General features: G+C 37.2%; 2 protein-coding genes across 2 annotated transcripts in view; one reads left to right on the top strand and one right to left on the bottom strand.

The window, feature by feature from the left end:
• Window positions 1–2,234, bottom strand: part of Zscan30 (zinc finger and SCAN domain containing 30) — a 19,975-nt gene extending 17,741 nt beyond the window's left edge. Inside the window, exon 1 of the mRNA XM_033757553.1 lies at window positions 2,099–2,234. The gene's annotated coding sequence lies outside the window, so the exon portion shown is untranslated. The remainder of the gene's footprint in view (window positions 1–2,098) is intronic.
• The window catches only part of LOC104871972, a 42,168-nt gene extending 27,063 nt beyond the window's left edge, over window positions 1–15,105 (top strand). The window contains exons 8-11 of the mRNA XM_033757406.1: window positions 2,109–2,248; window positions 3,131–3,196; window positions 9,765–9,788; window positions 12,571–15,105. Coding sequence (XP_033613297.1) covers window positions 2,109–2,248; window positions 3,131–3,196; window positions 9,765–9,788; window positions 12,571–14,513 — 2,173 coding nt within the window. The 3' untranslated portion in view covers window positions 14,514–15,105. The remainder of the gene's footprint in view (window positions 1–2,108; window positions 2,249–3,130; window positions 3,197–9,764; window positions 9,789–12,570) is intronic.
• Window positions 15,106–21,800: the final 6,695 nt, after the last annotated feature.

Genomic DNA, 21,800 nt, shown 5'->3' with positions numbered 1-21,800 from the left:
AAAAAAAAAAAAAAAAAAAAAAAAAGTGGTATCATGGGGCTGAGCCTGTAGCTTAGTGGTAGACAAAATGAATAGAAAAAGTAGTGCAGCCAGAAATAGGCATATACATGTATGCATAATTGATTTTAGGCCAAAGCTCAAAGGATATTCAGAAAAGAAAGAAATGGTGCTGAATGGTTGAATATTAACATACAAAAAAAAAAAAACTTTGCTGCAAACCTTATAATATGCTTTTTAAAATTAACTCAAAAGACCAGGGATTTAGCTCAGTGGTGCCACAGCCTGCCTCACAAGTACAAGGTCCCAAGTTTGGTCCCCGGTACCAAAAAAATAAATAAATAAAATAAAATAAAACTCAAGAGAAATTACAGACCAGAAGAAAATCTTGGTTACTTAGGGCAACAATTTCTCATATAAGACAAGAAAAATATCATCCATAGAAGAACCAAATGATATACTTCATTAAAATTTAAAGCTTCTGTGCTCCAAAAAAGCAGTTAAGAGAAAGAAAAGTAAAAGCTATAATATATTTGCAACTCATATATATAAGACTTGTGTGCAGAATGGGCAAAAGATTTGTAGACAGTTCACCAAGGAAGATATACAGATGAAATAACCCTAAATAACATTAGTGTTTGGGGGAATACAAATTAAAACCACAGTGAGACACAGAGATTGGTAAGGATAAAGAGGAACTGGGACTCTCGTATACTACTGATGAGAATGCAAAATGGCACAGCTACTCTAAAAAGTGTGGCTATGTGTCAAAACATTAAACACATGTCCGTGTCCACCAAGATGGGGAAGGGGAGTTATGTCCGTATAAAAACCTAACCATGAATGTTTATAGCAGCTTTATTTGTAATAGTAAAAAACTGGCAATTGCTCAAATGCCCATCAACTAATGAGTGGATAAACAAACTGTGATACATGCATACAACGGAATATCATACACAAAATGGACACACAGACAAGAAAAGAATGTACTGACAGCAATACGGACAATGCACAGTGAAAGATGTTTAGCAAAAACAGGACGGGGTGCTTTCTTTATGAGTCCACTTAAATAAATCTCTAGAAAAATGCAACTATTCACAGTAACAGCACATCAGTAGCGGTGGAAGGGAGGAGGGATGCCAAGGGACTGGAAGGAACTGGGGGTTGATGGATGTGTTCCTTATTTTGATTGTGGTGATGGATTCACAGCCACACACATATGACAAACATCAAATTATAGATTAAATACTTACTGTTTATATTGTCGGTTATACTTAAAAATTGTAAGTATTTATACTCCCTTGTTGGAAGTTCCTACCTCTCTTTCTTCTTACAAGTATCTTAAAGTCTCAGTCATAAAGCCTTAAGATTTCATATATCTGAAGAGGGTCTGCAGTGGAGACAAGAAGCCCTTTTTCCCTCTACTCAGCCATCACTCGAGCCACCCACCGTTTTCTCACCCCTTGTATACCTTTTCCCCCACATCTTGAACCAAGTGTCATGTCTTACTGGTCTCAATACTTCTCCCAACTTCTCATTTTTCCAAGATATTTCACCGGACACAGAAATATCCTTTACTACCCTGATCCATCTCCATTTCGGGTCTTTCTTCCCATCTCAATCTTTTAGTCATAATGAGGATTGTACTGGCAAGCAAACTATTAGAAAAGATCTCTTGCCCTTTCTTAATCGCAAATTGCTCCAACTTCCCAGCAATTCAGGGATAAATGACTCAGCGTCACTTATTTCTAGGGCAGCGGTTCTTAAAGTGTGGTCTCAGAACAAGCATCACCATCAGGTCACCTGGGCGTCCATCCCTTACCTACTGAGTCACAAACTCTGCGGTTGGGGTAAAAGGCCTCCAATGTGACTGAAGCGTGCCACTGCTCTGAGACCAAAAAAAAAAAAAAAAAAAAAAAAAAAAAAACCAGGAAAAAAAAAAAAAAAAAAAAAAAAAAAAAAAAAAAAAAAAAAAAAAAAAAAAAAACACCTGGGAGAAAGTTAAAACGAAAGCTCAGCGGAGAATGTGATTACGTGATGGGGGAGGAGGGGGTGAAGAAAGGGAGAGGGAGCGACTGACTCATCTGATCAGAAAACCTACCCAACCCCAGGAAGCTTTCCCGAAAGATAATGGAGTCCGGCATTCACCTCAAGAACCGGCAGACAAGGCATCAAGGAATGTGTCGCTGGCCAAGCGAGTCCCTAGCTAGGGCTCTGCTGGATGTGGTAACTGCCCTGTGGGTGTTCACAGGTTAATTCTTGACAGCCTCCCCACCGCTCTGCGCCTGCGCGGCGCAGCGCCATGGAGCTGAGCGATCCTCCCAGGTTCCTAGAGCGGCCTGGTTGATGACTGACTCACCTAGTGGGGGGCTTGATAGCGAGCGGCGGGGCTCTTGGAGGTAACGGCGGAGGGTATCCCCCCCCCAAGCCAATGTATTCCGGGAGGTTCTTTCTCGAGTCCAGGACCGCTCCCTGGCATGGAGAGCTAGTCGATTCTTGGCCTGGTGTTCTGTTGGTACCCGGTCAGCCTTCGCTGGGCCTTGGGTTCACCTGAATGAACGCCAGAAATTTGGGGGTTCTGGTGTAGTCTTGAAGCGCGGACGAATCCGCGCGAATCGGCTGACCGAAGCGGTAAAGAGCTATCTGAATTTGTGAGTGTTAGAAGAAGCTAAGGAAGGAAAGACTTCGTGATGAACGTTCAGTCGTGTCAGTTTGTAAAAGGAGGGGATAACAATCTTAACCAATAAGACAAATTCTAAAAAAATCTCTCTTTTATCTTCCTAGTTATACCCTATTTTGGTAGCATTAACCCCCATTTTTGTTTGAGTATCTCTCAACTTGGAATAGGAAATGTGTGTCCAAGAGAGGTAATGCCACGTTCCTGGACAATGGGGGAGGAAACTGAAAAAGTAAGATAAAATTACTTGGAAATTAAATAAGCTTCTGTTTCCTCCTTCCCTTCTTTTGTATTTAGAGTTTGTTTCTGGTGTCCTGGTCTCAGAAGGTATATTTCTAGTCTGCAGAGTGATTCTCTTCTGAGCCCAGTGGTGCCCAGTTGCCTCCAGGCCTCAGACCCTTATGTAGACAAGAAAATCGTAGAAAGGAAATGGTAATTCTTCAGTTGCTCCCTGAGGTGTCCAGTTTCGACCTATGGAGAACCAGTTCAATTATGAATCTCAAGAACATCACTTTCTGTCAGGTGAGTAGACCCCATGTCAGTGTGTGCACATGACATCAATATTCCTTGCCTACAACCACACTGTTAGTACCATCTCTTTAGTGCTTCAAGCATAGTCATGTGGTTTTATTTCTAATTCTAGCAATCAAATTCTTATTCAAGTCCCTGTTTAAGGCCCACGAGTCATCCATTTTTTCCCTTTTATAGTGACCTTATTACTAATCTGTGAGTGTTTGGTATGTCACTTCATATTATTTTTCAAGTCGTCTTTCTTATCTGTAGGGGCATTGTTAAAAGTTTTGGAACCTAATGACCTGGATTCAAATTCTAGCTTTATCACTCACTGCTTGTTCCTTCACTTTATAAGTGTATAATAATTCATACCTTGAAGGTTATTTTGAGAATAATGTTTGTTACTCCAAAATAAAAAAATTTCAAACTTAATGGCCTAAAACATCATACAGTTTTCATCTGTTCTTGTTTTTGGCTTTGTAGGTCATCAGCTAGAGTGCGGTTCAGCTGAGCAGCATTTTTCTCTGGTATTGTCTGTATTCACTTAGACGGTCATCTAGTGGCTTTACTTGGAACGGAGTCTAAATCTCTGTGACCATTGGAGCTTGCTGTGGTTTGTCACCACCAATGGGCTAGCCCAGACTTTTTCACAGGATAGCTAGTATCCAAAATCAGAGAAGACAAGCTCTTTGATACAGGAGCACTTTGCATACTGGGGTTTGTGTTATATCTGTTTATGTCTCACTGACCAGTGCAAGTCACATGGCAGTTTCGGAGTCCCTGTGAAAGGAAACTGCACGAGTTTCTAGGAGATACAGTTCATTGGGGCTCATTACTAGTATAAGAAACACTAAATGAGGCCCTCTGAATAAAGCTATGAGTACAGATCTGGCTCACAGTAAACTTACTTATTTATGTATTTGTTGTGATACTGGGGATTGGACCCGGGCTTCACACATGCTAGACAGTCACTCTCCCCCTGAGTTACATCCCCAGCACATTTTATTTTGCAAGAGGGTCTTGCTAAATTATCCAGGCTGGCCTCAAACTGTGATGCCCCTAATCCAGCCTCCTGGGTAGCTAGGATTACAGGTGTGTGCTACCAATCTTAACTTACAGCAAACTCCTTATAAGTGGTAACCACTATAATAGTAGTAAGATGATTTTGATCCTTATTCTGTTTATATGTTTCACAGGGTTGTGGTCCTGCCATTGCTGTCATTTTGCCTATGAAATTCGCTTTCCTTTGCCTGTTTCTTTCAATATATATCTACAACTTTTTAGTTCTAGAACAGCTTTATTATGTTTAGTTCCAGAACAGCTTTATTATGTTTTCTTTGTTGAGTTTATTTCCTGTATTATAATTCACCCTTCCTTAAGATCACCACGCCAGGCGTGGTGGTGCACACCTGTAATCCCAGCATTCAGGAGGCTGAGGCAGGAGGATCGCCATGAGTTCAAGGCCAACCTAGGCTACATAGTGAGACTCTGTCATCAAAATAATAATAATAATAATAATCTATTCCAAGTCATCTATCTCTCATTCTTCTTGTGACTCATTATAGAATTGCAGCTCATCCTTTTAATTTAACATAAATTGATATACTTATTCCATATGTTTAGGTCTCCTAGAATGTGTATGAAATAGCATTTTTATTATAGAATAATGCAATTAAGTCCTTTTGTATAGTATTGAAAAAATTTAACCTATAACTCTACTATCTAAGAAATAATTACTGCTAATATTAATGTATCTTTCAAATAATTTAATTAATAAAATCATAGCTTATTAGCTATTACTAGCTATATAATATTAGTTATTGAGGTTACTCTGTGCCACTTTATGTAAGGGACTTCAGCATATGCTGAGTTTGGTTTCTATGAGGGGTCCTGAAACTAATCCCCTGCAGATATTAAATAATAACTGTACTCTTAATTCCTGGCCTAACAAGAAAGGAGCAAAGGTGAAATGTGACCAGCTCATCTGTTTACTTGGTATTATCACTTGTAGTCCTACTTCCCAATAATCCCTTTGGTTTTAGGCAAGCCAGGACAGATGATCACACTATTTTCTTCCCTTTCTGTGCAAATCTAATTGTAAACCAGAGGTCGTGGAACCCCAGATTACACAGTCATCAGCATCAACTCCATGGGTACAGAGCAGATGGAGAATAGATCTGAAGGAGTGAAAAAAAATTCATGACAATCCACCCCTTCTATTCTCTAATATCTACTTTCATCCTTTGTTTTTTTATTTAGGTTGTTGTGCTTCCAACACAGGAAAAAAAAAAGTTCCTTAAGCTACCATTTTCTTGCAAGTTGATTGGTAATTAAATCATATTCCCTCCTGAAACCATCCAGTGCTCCTAAGTGTAGCAGAAACAGAGTGAGCCTAAGATAGACAGGTAATACAAGGATAGTAGAATGAAATCAGGGCAGAGAGAAAGGGACCAGGTCATATAGAACTTTATAAGCTGCCAGAAGAATTTGGAATTTCATTCCCAGTGTAATGGGAAGCCATTGGAGCTCTTTATACAATACAATGACATGTGAAGATCACTCTGCCTGGCATGTGAAAAATAAGAGAAAGATCAATTAGGGAGAAGAACACAAGTGTTTTGAGAAAAAGAATAGTAACTATCCAATAAATCTGGAATAAGCTTGAGAATTGTCACAGTAGAGCATATTAATGATTTTATGAGCCCAATCTCATTTGAATCATTGAAACAAAAAACTAATTACAATGGATTAAAAAGAGAATTGAGTGAGGCTGGAGATGTATCTCAATGGTAGAATCTTTTTTGTGTGTGTGTCGGGGGGAAGGGGATCGAACTCAGGACCTTGTGCTTATGAGACAGGCATGGTGCCACTGAGCTGAATCCCAGCAATGGTAGAATTCTTGCCAAGCATGCAGGAGCATGCAGGAGGCCTTGGATTCAATCCTAGCAACACACACACTGTCATGGGAGGAATTTGCAGGTGATGCACAGAGAGGCAGCAGAATGGAAGTAAAATAACAAATTTATTCATCAGTGAGGGTTGATCACACATAAGCAGTGCCTGGATCGATGTTGCACTGGGTTACGTCTCCTTTTATAGGGTTTTACAGTCTTAACTTCGTTTGGGTGGTTACATTTCATTTTCACAGTTCAAATCACGGTCACAGGACAGTTAACTTTCAACCCAGATATAAAAATTCCTTGTGGTTAGGGGAGTTTAACTTTAAGATTCACCTAGTTATCTATCCTAGCTCATAGAAAGGGGGTGTTTGGGGTCAGGGGAGCAAATGTAGCAGTGGATTTTTTCATCTTGACATTTTTACAGTCATGTAGCTCCAGTCTCTTTGGAGCTCAAGGCCTTGATGTGCCCTGTTATCTCAGGGTAAGACCAAATGCCTCAGTCAGCGATGAGTGCCTTCGGTGCCTGTTAGTTCTGAGCTAAACAAAACAAAAACAGAGACAGCAGAAGCCATTCTACGATGTGACACTTTATAAAAGTGCTTATAAAAGTTGCTGTTTATAAAAGTTTTTTCTATCAACATGAATAGAATTAATGTTGATTAGAACATGCAAAATCAAGCAGTATTTTCTTTAAAATCAGACATTTAGTAAAGTTCTGAAGAAAAGCCAGAAAAAGATAAACACACAATTCAGCATAGTAATTATATGGATAGGAAAAAAAAAAGCTTGGAGGAAAATAAGAACATCCACAGAGCAATCCCAGAATATTTGAAATTTTCTGGTAATTTTTTTCTTCCCTAAATTAAAGGCAAATTCAATTTAATTTGTTATATTTAATCATTATTCATATATATATTTCTTCCCTATATATACACATGGAAAATATAGTGCAAATTTTTTTCAAGAAAAATTACTGAAAAGGAAAATAAAGCAATAGAAGTATGGAATGAATAGAAGTTCAAGATTTTTTGTATTATTCAAGTTTTAATGTATTCTTACTGGTTTTTTCTTAAATCTGCTTTAATGAGACATAGTTTACACAAAATAAAGTGTACCCTTTTTAATTGTGTTTAGCTGAGTTTTATATATTTATACATTATATCCACTGCTGCCATAATGCATAGAACCATTATATTTCCACTCCCTCCATTCAGAAAATTATCTTCTACCCCATCCCTAACCCCTAAGCAACCACTAATAAGCTTTCTGTCCCTATGGATTTTATTTCTTCTCTAAAGTTTCATGAAAATGGAACCATGCTTTTTTATGCCTGCCTTTAGTTCAACATAATGTTTTGACGTTTATCCATGTCTTTGCTTTGTCTGTAATTCTTTTGCTGAATAGTATTTCATTGTTTGGATATATCTCAATTTGCCTATTGATGCACCTGCTAGATATTTGAGTTGTTTACATTTTTGGCTGTTTTATTAATAAAGCTGCTTTGAATATTTGTATAGAAGCCATTGTGTAAAGTATGTTTTCATTTCTCATGGTTAAATACCTAGAAGTAGAATTCCTGGGTTGTATGGTAAGATTATGTCTATCTTCATGAAAAGTTACCAGATTTTTCTAAAGTAGCTATATACTATTTTGTGTTTCCATCAGCAGTGTATGAGACTTCCAGTTGCTCTAACCCTTGCCAACATTAACCATTAACTGTTAGTTGTATGGTCATTCTTTTTAATTTTAGCCATTCTAATATCTGCCATATTCTGTATGGTTTAATTTGCATTTCCCTTGGTAACTAGTGATGTTGAACATTTTCTGATGATCCGTATAATTTCTTTTGTGAACTCTCCATTCTAATCCTTTGCTCTTACTGAATCATGATCTTATTTTTTTAAGTTGTAAAATTTCTTTGTAAGATATGTGTTTTTGTGAATATTTTCTTGTAGTCTTCAGCTTCACTTTTTTCTTTTTTGTTTTGTATTCATAATGTCTTTTGAAGAGGTTTATAATTTTGATGAATTTTTTACTTAATGCTTTTGGTGTCATATATAAAAATCCTTGCATTCTCCTATGTCATGAAGATGCTGTTATACTTTCTTCTAGATGTTTTATAGTTTTAGTTTTTATATTTGGGTTTATATTACCTTTCTAGTTAATTCTTATGAATAATGCTAGAAAAAAGTCAGTTCTTTTTTATTATTATGATATACAGTTCTAACACTTTTTCTTGAGAACACTGAATTTTCTTGGCATTTTTGTTGAAGATCTTTTGTACATATTTTTTTTTTTATCTATTTCTGGCCACTGTACTATTCTGTGAATGGACATGTCTGTCCTTATGCCAGTGTCACACTGCCTTGATTACTATGTAAAGCTTGAAATCAAGAATTCATTTTTTCCTTTTTCAGAATTGTTTAGATTTTTCTGCACATTTCTGCTTAAATTTAGAATCAATTTGTGAATGTCTACAAAGCTTTGATTGGGGTTGTCATTGAATCCATAAATCAGGTTGAGACAAATTACTATCTTCCTAACCATAAATAGTAGCTTATATTTCCCTTTATTAGATTTTTAGTTTCAGCAATTTTTGTAATTCTCATACTGATTTTGTACATTTTTTTTTCAGTTTGGAAGTATTTCATTTTGGGGTGCAATTTTAAAAACATTTTAAATTTTTTATTCTAATTGTTTATTGCTTATATACAGAAGTGCAATTAGTTTTTATATATTACTGTACTAAATGCATTGCAAGCATTATTAGCTTTTTAGAGATAACTTAGGGATCTTTTGTGTGTATTCTCTATGTAAGTATAGTTTAACTTTTATTTCAGGTATATTTATATATAAATTATTTTTCATCTTGCATTGGCTAGGAATGAATAGAAGTGGCACAGTGTTGAATGGCAGTGCTGAGTGTCTTTGTCTTGATCCCTTGTGGAAAGCATTTAATATTTAACCATTAACTGTGTTAGCTGAAAGTTTGTTATTTTGTTTTGCTTTTTATTGGAGGAGTACTTTAGATATAACATAGTTCCTGTATTTAAATTTAAATGTACCAGCTTCTTGCTTCATTTTCTTTATTTTAGTTTTCTCATTTTGTGCCTTTTTTTTATTATTATTACATTATCAGGCTTCTTGTTTTACCAATTTTTTTCCCCTATTTGCTGATTTATACTGGTTTTTATTGTTGTTATTTGGGGTTTGTTTTGTTTTTGTTTGTTTGCAGTAAGGAGAATTGAACCCAGGGCCTTCCCACTGAGCTATACCCCCAGCAGTTGTAATTTTTTATTTTGAGACGGTCTTGCTAAATTCCCCAGGCTGGACTGGATTTTCCATCCTCATTCCTTTGCCTCTCAGAATGTTAGGATTACAGGTTTGAGGCACCCACCTAACCTACTGTACATTCTTTTGTTGTAATTTTAATGGTTATCTTATCACAGCCTTTCTCAAATGTGATTCTGTGAGGAGTGAGTTAAGCAACTCCAGTGCTCTAAGCCGCCTATTGTCTTGTATGTTATAGATTAATGTCTCTGTTAATAAAGCTACTGTGTAATTAACTGTGTACCATCCTTAGAAGAATTACAAATATAGTCATTCAAGTAACTTTTGTTTGTTTGTTTTTTGAAGGGCAATTCAATTTAAATTTTTTTTCATCTATTTTGTTACAGGGATTAAACCCAGGTCTGCACATGGTAAGCACATGGCTCAACACTGAGTAATATAACCCAGCATTATTTTTGTTTGTTTGTTTTCTTTTTTATTAATTTCTTACTTTATTTTTTTGTGAAACTGTGGTTGGTAAAGGCTGCCTTAGAAGTTAAAAAACATACTGAATTTATTATAGTTTATTTTAATTTATGACATCTAGGGCAATGTAAAAAACTTTTCAGACATTAATGCTAGTGATAGATTTTTAGTTCTGTTTATTTCCATCTTCTTGTACTGCTTTTGCCATATATGTTAATTTCATATAATGTAATAAACTCCACAAGCTATTAGAGTACTGCTTTAATCAGTCAGTACACATTTTGATTTTTGGTACCGAGTATCAAATTCAGGACCTTGCACTTGGAAAGCAGGTGGCGGCACCACTGAGCTAAATCCAGGCTGAAGAATTCTTTAGAATATCTTTTAGTGCCAGTCTGCTGGTAAAAGTTTTTCTTCGCTTTTATCTAATTTTTGTGGTGAATTTTTTTTTGTTGTTGTTGTTGTTGTTGTTTTACTGTGCTAGAGATATAACCCAGGGCCTCATGCAGAACTAAGCAAAGGGCCATAGCACCACACTCAGCTGAAAATATCTTTAACTTTTCTTTAAAGTGTCTTATTATGAAATTCTAGATTGGCACTAATTGTCTCTCATCACTTGAAAGGTGACATTCCATTGTCTTCTGGTTTCCTTCATTTCTGTTAAAGTTATTGCTAAGGGTTAGTTCTACACAAGCTCTTATGTTTCTGTGTATCTTACAGAGGCATTGACTGCCTTCGTTTTCGATTGTTTATTTAGAATGTTGTATGACAAGCAGCCTTTGAGTACAGTGATAGTCTCTCTCCGAAGTAGAGGACAGTTGTCTCTAACACCTTATTTAAAAGATTTGGGTGTCACAGTTCCTGTAGGCCCAGGTTCTCCTGTAATATAATTTACTACATGTATCACATGTGGAAATTAGAGTTTGGGAGCTGAGTCAAACACTCCTGTTGCCATAGTGAACTAACTTTTGTTGCTCATCCAGGAGTCAGATGTCTTTGCAGAGGCTGTGAGACTTGTAGGCTAACTTGTTATCTTTCAGGAAGTATAAAATCCCAGATAGTTTCGTTTTTAGCAGTTTTAGTGACAAAAATGGGATGCTGACAGAGACATGGTTTTCTGGAAGAGAAAGTATAAATTTTACAGTCCCTAAAAGGATTTGAGGGAAGTTAATAAGAAACAGTACCAAACATGTTGACCAAATTACATATACAGTCAACTGAATACAAAATGTTTTTCCACTTTATTGCTTATCAATGAGCATGCTTGGTGGGGTGGTTGCAGGCCAGATCTAAGGAGCATGATCAAGACAGTGGTCCAGATGATGCCCAGGTGTAGCAACTCTTTTGTTTCTAACTATCAATTTCATGTTTAGCCTCAAGCTTTTCCCATTGTAACAACTAGTAATTAAGATTCATAGCAGGCTGGACACAAGGTGGTACATCCCAGCAAGGGAGACTAAGGCAAGAGGACTGCAATTTCAACCCCAGCCTGAGTAACATAGTGCTTTAGGCAAGACCTGTCTCAAAAAATAAGGGCTGGGGACGTAGCTCAGCACAAAGGTCCTCAATCCCCAATACCACCAAAAAAAAAAAAAAAAATCATTCTGGGTAGACAAGTTAGAGAGACTCATAAAAGAAGGGAAATTTGTGATCATTAGAGAGAGAAAACAGGTAGATTATTATAACTTCAGCTAGTTTGCTTGGGAAATGGGGAGCAGTGTGACTGAAGCTTAGGAAAAATAGGAACAGCTGTCTTACTACTCCGCCCCTCCTGTAGTTGGCCACTTTTAGACCCATTTCAAGATGATAGTAAAAAGTCACAGAGTTCTTTTGCAGTGGATCTAATGTGCAATAAAAAAACTTTGGCACCCTAGAAGGGAAGGAGACTTCTCAGACAAAACTCCTGTGAGGAGTTTATAAAAATGGATAGAGAATCACACATGTATAAATACTGAACAGTTTCTCTAGTGTGAGAAACTGAAAGCGTAAATAAGGATTAAAAGGTATAATAGATGATGTGAAATAGGAAGGAAAGGGACAAAGAGGAAGGGGAATTGGGAGCAGTAGGGAAAAGGAAAGAAGGGAATGGAATTAATATGAAAAATAATGGAAACAAAGTCTTTGTAGATAGGGAGGGAGGGGTTAAAGGGAGGGCAGGGGAATGGGGAAAAAATAAGAACCAAGACTGATTATGTAAAGGTACAAATTTCCAACAGTGAATGTCATTTTATTGTATACATTAAATGTACCAAAAAATTAATTTAAAAAAATGATAGAGACGATACAATTGAATAGAAGGGTTTTGATTGCTTTTTCTTTTTTTTTTAAATCAATACTTTTAGCCCAAATAGCTGAACAAAGCTAAATTAGGCCTAACCAACCCTTTCTCTTTTTCTAGGCTATTTTTACACTTCTTACCCTATATATATTAATAAATTGCTTATGTATTGGCTCTTAGTCACACTTTCCTAATCATAATAAGTATCTTCCAAGATTTCCTGTGACAATCATATAGAATGTATATTGTAAGTCACTTCTATTAATGATTAATGTGATCCATTGCTTGTTGATTCTTCCCAATTATCCTCTCAGAAAGTAACTTTTAATGTTTTGGAGCATTCCCATATCATCATGATATTCATAGTTAAATATACTGATTTGTTTCACCTAAAACTTTTCTTACAGTATAAAAATGCATTCTTATTTGAATTTTGCTTATTGTTCCAGATGGAGAACCAGTGTCAGAAGAAGAAATTACAGCAAAAATTGAATCATTGACTGAAGAATTTGGTAACTCCAGTGAGGATGTTCTCCAGGATTCTGAAGGCAGAGAATTCTATAAATTTGGAGATAAATCAAACGAAAAGGATCAGAACTTCTCTAAAAAAAGACAACATAACTGCAGTGAATGTGACCAAAGCTTTGCTTGTAGTACAGGCCTTATTCAGCACCAAAGAACCCACCAGGAGAAACCCTATGAATGTGATAAATGTGGAAAGGCCTTTAGAATGAGCTCAGCCCTGGTTCTGCATCAGAGAATTCATACTGGGGAGAAACCCTATCCTTGTAATTGGTGTGTTAAAAGTTTCAGTCGGAGCTCAGACCTCATTAAGCATCAAAGAGTCCACACTGGTGAAAAACCTTACAAGTGCGATGAATGTGGGAAAGCCTTCAGTCAGAGCTCAGATCTTATTATACACCAGAGGATCCATACAGGAGAAAAACCCTATCAATGCAGTCACTGTAGTAAAAGTTTTAGCCAGCGCTCAGACCTGGTTAAGCATCAGAGAATCCACACTGGAGAGAAGCCTTATACATGTAACCAGTGTAACAAGCATTTTAGTCAGAGTTCTGATGTTATAAAACATCAAAGAATTCACACTGGGGAGAAGCCATATAAGTGTGATGTGTGTGGGAAAGCCTTTAGTCAGAGCTCGGATCTTATTCTACATCAGAGAATCCACACTGGAGAGAAGCCCTATCCATGTAATCAGTGTAGCAAAAGTTTTAGTCAGAATTCAGACCTTATTAAACATCGAAGGATTCATACAGGAGAGAAGCCTTATAAATGTAATGAATGTGGAAAGGCTTTTAATCAGAGCTCTGTTCTTATTCTGCACCAGAGAATTCACACTGGAGAGAAACCTTACCCATGTAACCAATGTAGCAAAACCTTTAGTAGGCTTTCAGATCTTATTAATCACCAACGAATTCACACTGGAGAGAAGCCTTACCCTTGCAATCAGTGCAATAAAATGTTTAGTCGAAGGTCTGATCTTGTGAAACATCATAGGATTCATACAGGTGAAAAACCCTATGAGTGTGAGGAATGTGGGAAAACCTTTAGTCAGAGCTCCAACCTTATCCTACATCAACGAATCCACACTGGAGAAAAACCTTACCCATGTACTGATTGTGCTAAAAGTTTTAGTCGGCGTTCAGATCTCGTAAAGCATCAAAGGACACACACTGGAGAGAAACCATATGTGTGTGATCTGTGCAATAAAAGTTTCAGTCAAAGCTCAGACCTCACTAAACATCAGAGAGTGCACTCTGGTGAAAAGCCTTATCATTGTGATAGTTGTGAAAAAGCCTTCAGTCAGAGCTCTGACCTTATTCTGCATCAGAGAATTCACACCGGGGAAAAACCATACCCATGCACACAGTGCAACAGAAGTTTCAGCCAGAACTCAGACCTTACCAAACACCAGAGAATCCACACTGGGGAAAAGCCGTATAAATGTAATGAGTGTGGGAAGGCTTTTAGTCAGTGCTCAGCTCTTATCTTGCATCAGAGAATCCACACTGGGGAGAAACCCTATTCATGTGATCAGTGTGGCAAAAACTTTAGTCGGCGCTCTGATCTCACTAATCATCAAAGAATCCATACTGGTGAAAAGCCATATAAATGTGATGTATGTGGGAAAACCTTCAGCACGGACACAGGTTTTACTGTACACCAGAGAATCCACACAAGGGAGAAGTCCTACCAGTGTGTTCAGTGCAGCAAAAGTTTCAGCCAACTCTCTGATATTATTCATCATGAGAAACTCCATTCTAGGGAAGACAGTTTAAATAGGATTAATGTGGAAAAAGCTTTAGCATATACACCAACTTTAATCAGTACCAGAGATACCATGTCAGAACAACCATCCTATGAATGCTATTGATGGACATAAACAGTTTTAATCAATGTTCCTTTATGCTACATTATTTTAAAAAGCTACTAGAAAGTTTAATTCTTATAGTGAAAACTTAGCTCAGATCTCAGACATTACTAAAATTAAAATTTCTAAGGAGGAGTTCTGGGAGTTGTGTGAAGACCAATGTGAACAAAATTTTTACAGAATGTCAGTAATCGACAATAAAGAAATTCCTATGTGTTACAATTTAAGGAAAGCTCTAGTCTTTTATTCATATGTAATTCACAAGAGTCATACCTTTGCAAGAAATGTTTAATAGCACAGAATTTATGTATTTTAAAAATCAGTGTGGAGAGGTGTGCAATCAAAACTTGGAAATGAATTAGTTTTAGAATCTCAAACCTTTAGTGAATCCACATTTTCTATCTGTATATTAGAAGTTATTTTAGAGAATATTGGGAAAACAAACCATCTCCATGTTTTAATCAGTATTTACACTGAACATGTATCCCCTGACAACTAGAGTCCTGTCTTAGAATGTTGCTAGATATCTGTCTATAAATTTCTTATGTGTAAACGTGCTATGCCATTCTGGTATTAAACTTACTAGGTAACTCCATTACCCCCTTCTCAGTTTTTTTATTGGTCTTCTTTTGATTGTCCTAGTGTGTGATTTTGTGCAAGTTCCTGTGGTGTATACAGCAAATGCTGATTTATTTCACTCTCAGAAATGCAGTTCATAAACTTAATTGCTTTGAAATTACTTCTTTGCTACCATTTAATCACAGCTTCTAAATAGGTGAAGCAGAACTTTTAAAAATGCTTCTGATGTGAAGATTTTTCTATTACTACATATAGTTATCTTTAGAACAAAAATGCTAACTTTAATATAATAATTTAGAGTAAATATATCAGTAGCCCCCCTCCTTGACAGGAGATGTTCCAAGACCCACAATGGATTCCTAAAGACATAGACATTGCTAAACCGTGTAATACAATGACTTGTCTGAGCTAACTACCAAGGCATTAACTTGCAGTTTTAAGGCACAATAGCACAACTAGTATGATTTTTCCCCTCACAACTTTACAGAGAGAAGATTCATTCTTAACCACAGATCACAACCTCAGTGTATGATTTGTTTTCCCCCTTAAGTCAAATACTTCCACGTTTTACTTCAAGGAACCACTCAGTGGTTTCTCTATGGCATATCCAAATTACCAGCAAATCTATTCTTGCACGTTGGACCATTATTGAGTAAATTAAGAATTACTGGAACACAAGAAATGCCTTACATAGTCAATTTGATGGCCAGGATGGCTACTAAGTGACCTAATGAGTAAGTAGTGTATACAACATGGATACAGTTATCATTTATAACTAGATTATGGAAAGCAATAAGCTTTGTCGTCTATCAAATAGGAATGTTTGTGTCTCAGGCTCTCAATCACTCTGAACAGCCTGCTCAGTTCAGACCCTGGGAACACAGTTATAAACCAATGGTAGCTTATCAGGAGCCAAGGACATTCTATTCCCCACAATCCCCCTTCACTGCACCCTCTCTCCCTCCATAACTTTTCTGATTCCTGTCATACAACCTGAGTTAGTCAGTCAAGATCGATTGCTAAGCTTCTACCCAGCCAATGGGGAAGAGGTCAGCTACCCATTCCTGCCTTAAGAGCTGACCCTCTTTGTTCTGCACTACAATGTGCCTGCTCCCTCATACTTATTTTCTTCTGCAGAAGAAAAACTAAAACTGCTTTGTCAGAGTTTCTTGTTCTGTATCTGAGTGCATTCTTTTTGGCGCCGACAAACTGAGTCTTAGTTCTTAGTCCCAACAAGATGTTACCCCCAAAGCCTCTTGCATTCATTCATAAGTGGGGATTTGAGGAGGTAATGTTTGTGGGATGTGCTATTCACCAATGAATTAGTCTATGGATAAATTTATAGCTAAATGTGTTGGGACCTCATGGCGTGGCCTGGAAGGATGATTTTCCTCCCTTGATCTCTTTGTCCCTTGGCCATGCCATGAGCTCTTTCTTCCTGCCATGGACTTCTGCCATGTTGTCCTTCCTTGAAGCCAGCCAACTGTGGGCTGAAACCTCTACAAACTGTGAGCCAAAATAAACCTTCCTCCTTAGCATTGTGGGCGTCAGCTCCTGTGTTCCAGTGATGAGAAAAGAAACTAAAATTACCTAAAGAGAGATGATTCATATGAAGAGAGAAGGAGCACCAGGTGGTGCAAGATTCTGTGACATAGCTCATAAATTTATGAATTTATTATTTCTGGAATATTCCATTTATTTTTATTTTTATATTTTTTAGGCTATCGATATCTGAAATCACAGAAATCAAAACCATGAATGCAGGAGGACAAGTTCCTAAAACTCCTTAGAATTTCCTAAGTGATAGGAACGGTTAAGATGAAAGAAGTAAAAAACAAAGATGAAAATGATGTCTTCTTATTCATAACAACCCCCTTTTGACCACACCAAAGTTATGACATAACTTTTGGGAAAGATCTTAGAGACCCTCCGGACACGGGCTACTTGTCAGGGAAACAAAACTTGTGATTAGAGGATTTGAATTTTCAATCCTACCCCACCCAACTTGACCTCTGACAGAGGAGAGGGGATGAGATTGACTTCAATCACCAACAGCCAATGATTTGACCAGTTGTGCCTACATAAAGAAGCCAAAAAGACAAGATTCAGAGACCTTCCAAGTTGGTAAACTCACAAGTTAAATAGAAAGCGGTGCATAAGCAAGGGATAGAATGAGGGACTGAACTCAGTGTCCCTTCCCACGCAACTTGTCCTGGTCTCTTCCACCCAGCTGATCCCAAGTTGTTATTTTTTTTTTTTATAACAACCAGCAGTCTCCTAAATAAACTCTTCCTGAGTTCCATGAGCCATTCTAGGGGATTATAAAAACCTGACTTATAGCCAGTCAGAAAAAACAGACATGTAATTATGCCTGAAGTGGAAAGGGGCAGTCTTGTGGAAGTGAATGATTAGTCTGAGAGTATAATAAATCTAGGTAGAGTTATAATTGAATTGTAGGACACCCAGTTGCTATCTAGAAAACTGGTGTGGGAAAAGCCTCCACATGTCTGGTGTTAGTATACAGAAGACAGTTGTATTTTCTCCATACGGTAGCTGAAGTATTACCTACATGATTAATTTGTGTAAAAATTTTATCTAAAAAAATGTTTTTCAACTTTTGATCTTGTTTTAAGAGTGGCAACATTTTAAATCATCACTTTTTTTCTGACATGTATTGATTATAGGCAACATAAATGTAAAGTTCTCAACTGAATAACAAAAATAATTTTTAAAAATAAAAATTCCAGGGGCTGGGAATTTAGCTCAGTGATGCCACCACCTACCTCACAAGCACAAGGTCCTGAGTTCAATCCCCGCTACCAAAAATAAATAAATAAATATTCCAATTGCTTGTTTAGTATTAACCATTTGGAAGGTTCTACTATCACCTACTTTGTATATCCCCTGTAATTATCCAATTAATATTTCAATTTGATAGATATTGGTTTTGGGGTTTTGGTTTTCTTTCTTTTTTTTTCTTTTTTCTTTTTTTGGTTCTGGGCATCAAACTCAGGACCTTGCACTTGCGAGGCAGGCACAGTGCCACTGAGCTACATCCTTGGCCCTCAGATATTGTTAATTATATATGCAAGGCTTTGGGAGGGTTTTGTAATATATACAAAGAATATACTTGTCTCTTCAAATAAAGTATATATTGTATAAATACATGAAAATACATGGCTTGATGTAATCATAAAGGCAGGACAAGATAACCCATTCGTGCTCAGAATAGGTAGAGTTTAGTTGTAATTAGAAAGAAAAGGAAAAACTTTGTGAGGTCCCTGAAATTTGTTTTCCTGTAAGATGACCTCAACCAGAGACTGTAATTTTTCATGTGCAACATTCAATGTTCAAAGATTATCATAAACATTAGTAAGAGACATCAATATTAACTCATATAAAAATAAAATTAAAAATATTAACATATATACATTTTACAAAAAAATACATACAGAACACAGAGAAGCAAGGACAGAACACGTCTATACACGGGTTAGTATACAGTACACACGTATGTACTAATGAGCCCTATTTTCCAAGAGGACGTAGAAGCGATGATACCCTAATATCAATAAGCACAATCAGATCTTGATTTCTAAATACCATTATCCAAATTAAAGTAACCTGGGCTCCTTTAAGAAACAGCTGATCCTAAAAAAAAAAAAAAAAAAAATGCAAGGCCTGGTGTGGTGGTGCATGCCTGTAATTCTAGCACTTAGGCGGCTGAGGCAGGAGGATCGCTGTGAGTTTGAGACCAGCCTGGGCTACATAGTGAGTTCCAGGTCAGTCTCAACTACATAGTGAGCAACTGTCTCAAAAAGAAAAGAAAAGTAAAGAAACAGCTGATCCTAAGGCTAAGGCTGGGAAAATACAAGATGAACCTGGATCATTTTGTATTAGAACTCAAAAAAACCAAAGGATAAATGTATGTCAAAGGAACACAAGAGCCAACCTTCAGGAGTTCCTATAGTCATATAAATGTACATGAGTCCATACGGAAGAGACAAGTCTTTCTTATAGGAAAATTCTAAATTATATATTTAGATTCTAATCACCTGCAGGTTGTGGAGCGTTGTATTTGAACTCCACACCTCAGAGGGGACAAGGAGTTGTTCACTTGGAATAGAGAGTAGAAATGGAAAAACAGTTAACTACAGTGGAGAAATCTGGCAAAAACCGTCTTAGAATTTCTCATACTCTGCACATTGACATTTTGGGCCAGATAATTCTTTGCTGTGGAAGGCTGTCTTATAGATTTATAGGATGTTTAGAAACATCCCTGGCTTCTATCCAGGAGACTAGAAGCAACCCTACCTGCCTCAGTTATGGCAACTAAAAGGTTTCCAGATAACCGCCAAACCCAGATTATAAGCCTCATTATTTGTCAGGTCAGAGCTTTAGGTTTTACGTTACTGATGTGCTTTAAGATTGCCTGACACGGTCTGCCCTTTAGGCTGCTGACTCCTGCTTAGTCGTTGGCCAAGGTACTATCATTTTAAAAATCTTTATTAAGTTTGTGGTACATTTTAGGTATACAATAGTTACATTCATCATTGGGATCTCCTACCTTTATATGACTTGTTTCTTTTTTTTCCCCGTTCTCCAGCACTCCCTTCACCTGCTCCACCCTTCCCTGTTTACAAAGACATTGTTTCCATGTTTTTCCTTTTCACATATTTTTTCTTTTCCCTTTTCCCTTTCCCCTACCCCTCCCACTTCCTCTACTCTTTTAGACCTGTTCTATTACACAATATCAATTGTACATTTTGATTCTTATTCACATTCTCAGTTTTTCATACCAAAGAAACTATTTGGTATTTACACGTGTGACATTAATTTCATTTAAGAGTATGGCTTCTATGTGCATCCACTTAGCTATGTCTAGTTTCTTATTCTTTATGGCTGAGTAGTACTCCATTTTATAAAACACACACACACACGCACACACACACACACACACACACACACACACACACACACTTGTTTATCCAGTCTCCAGGTGATGGGCAATTTGGTTGTTTCCAAATGTTTGCTATTACAAACTGTGCCTTTATAAACATGGGTGACTATATATCGCTGTGGTATGATTCTTTTAATTCTTTTGGGAAGATACCCAGCAGAGGGATAGCTGGGTCAAACAGGAGTTCTAATCCTAGTTGTTTGAAGTATCTCCATACTGATTTCCATAGTGGTTGCACCAGTCTGCACTCCCACCTACAATGAAGAAGGGTTCCTATCTCCCCGCAACCCCGCCAGCATTTGTTATTGTGTGATATCTTGAGAGTAGCCATTCTTTCTGGGGTGAGATGAAATCTCAGTGTTGGCTTTCATCTGCATCTCTCAAATGACCAGTGATGTTGAACATTTTTTCATATGTTTATTTGCTGCTTTTACTTCTTAGTCTGAGAAATGTCTGTTCATTTCAGATGCCCATTTTTGAATTGGGTCTTTATATTTGGAGGGTCTGACTTTTTTGAGTTCTTTATATATTGTAGATAGTAGACCTTTATCTGAGGAACAGATGGTAAAAATTTTTACCCGCATTGTGGGTTGTCTCTTATCCCTGTTGATTTCTCTTGCTGTGCACAAGCTTTTTAAAAAGATGAGATCCCAATTGTTGATTCTTTTTGCTAGTTCCCATGCTACTGAGGATTTGTTCAGTCTTTTCCTATGCTGATATCTTCAACAGTTCTACCTATCTTCCAGCAAGTTTAGTGTTTCTGTTTTAATGTCTATATCTTTAACCCACTTGAATTTTAGTTTAGTGCATGATGAAAGACAGGGGTCTAGTTTTAATCTTTGACAAATTGAAATCCAGTTTTTCCAACACCATTTATTAAAGAGGCTATCTTTGGGGCTGGGGATTTAGCTCAGCAGTTCATTGGCCTGCCTTGCAAGTGCAAGGATCCAAGTTCAATACCCGGTACCAAAAATAAATAAATAAAAAATACAAAGAGGCTATCTTTCCTCCAGTGAGGATGGTTGGCTCCTTTATCAAGATGAGGTAGCTGAGTACATCTGGAGTTGTTTCTGCAGCTTCTAATCTGTTCCACTGATCCTTGGGTCTGTTTCTTTGCCAGTTTTTATCACAGTGGCTTTGTAGTATAGTTTCAAATTGGGGATTGTGATACCCCCTGCCATGTTTCTGTTGCTTAGCATTGCTTTTGATGTTCTAGGTCTCTTCTGATTCCAAATGAATTTTTGGATTGTTTTCTCTAGTTCTGTGAAATATACTATTGTGATTTCAATAGGAATCTGTACAGCAGTTTTGGAAGTATGGCCATTTTCGCTATATTGATTCTCCCTACCCAGGAACAAGGGATGTCTTTCCATTTTCTTATATCCTCTTTAATCTTTTTTTGTGTTGTAGTTCTTGATGTAGAGGTTTTATGTTGTTGGTTTTCTCATACTTGCTGCCAGACAGGCTGAACAGTGCAAGTGTGGAAGATCTGATGCTCTGTAAGGGAAGCTCATGGTCAAGTGACATAGTTCATAAGGCTTACACTGTGTTCCCTGAGACTAAGCAGACAGCTGTGCCTCTTTAGGAGCTGCATGTCTCAGTAACAGCTACTCTTTTATTGGCTCTCTCTTACTTCACCTTCCAGTTACCTTCAGCCATCCTTTTCTGGAAATATATCACCCTAGTAATGTGCTAGCAATAGATCTTTTAAGCTGTTTTATCAGGAATCCAAACTAAGGCCATTATCAAAA

This window comes from Fukomys damarensis, unplaced genomic scaffold (assembly GCF_012274545.1).
Source record: "Fukomys damarensis isolate Sample0158 unplaced genomic scaffold, DMR_v1.0_HiC HiC_scaffold_30, whole genome shotgun sequence".
NCBI classification, from domain to species: Eukaryota; Metazoa; Chordata; class Mammalia; order Rodentia; family Bathyergidae; genus Fukomys; species Fukomys damarensis.
Note: the sequence above shows the minus strand (reverse complement) of the source record. Positions and strands in the feature narration are given on the sequence as shown.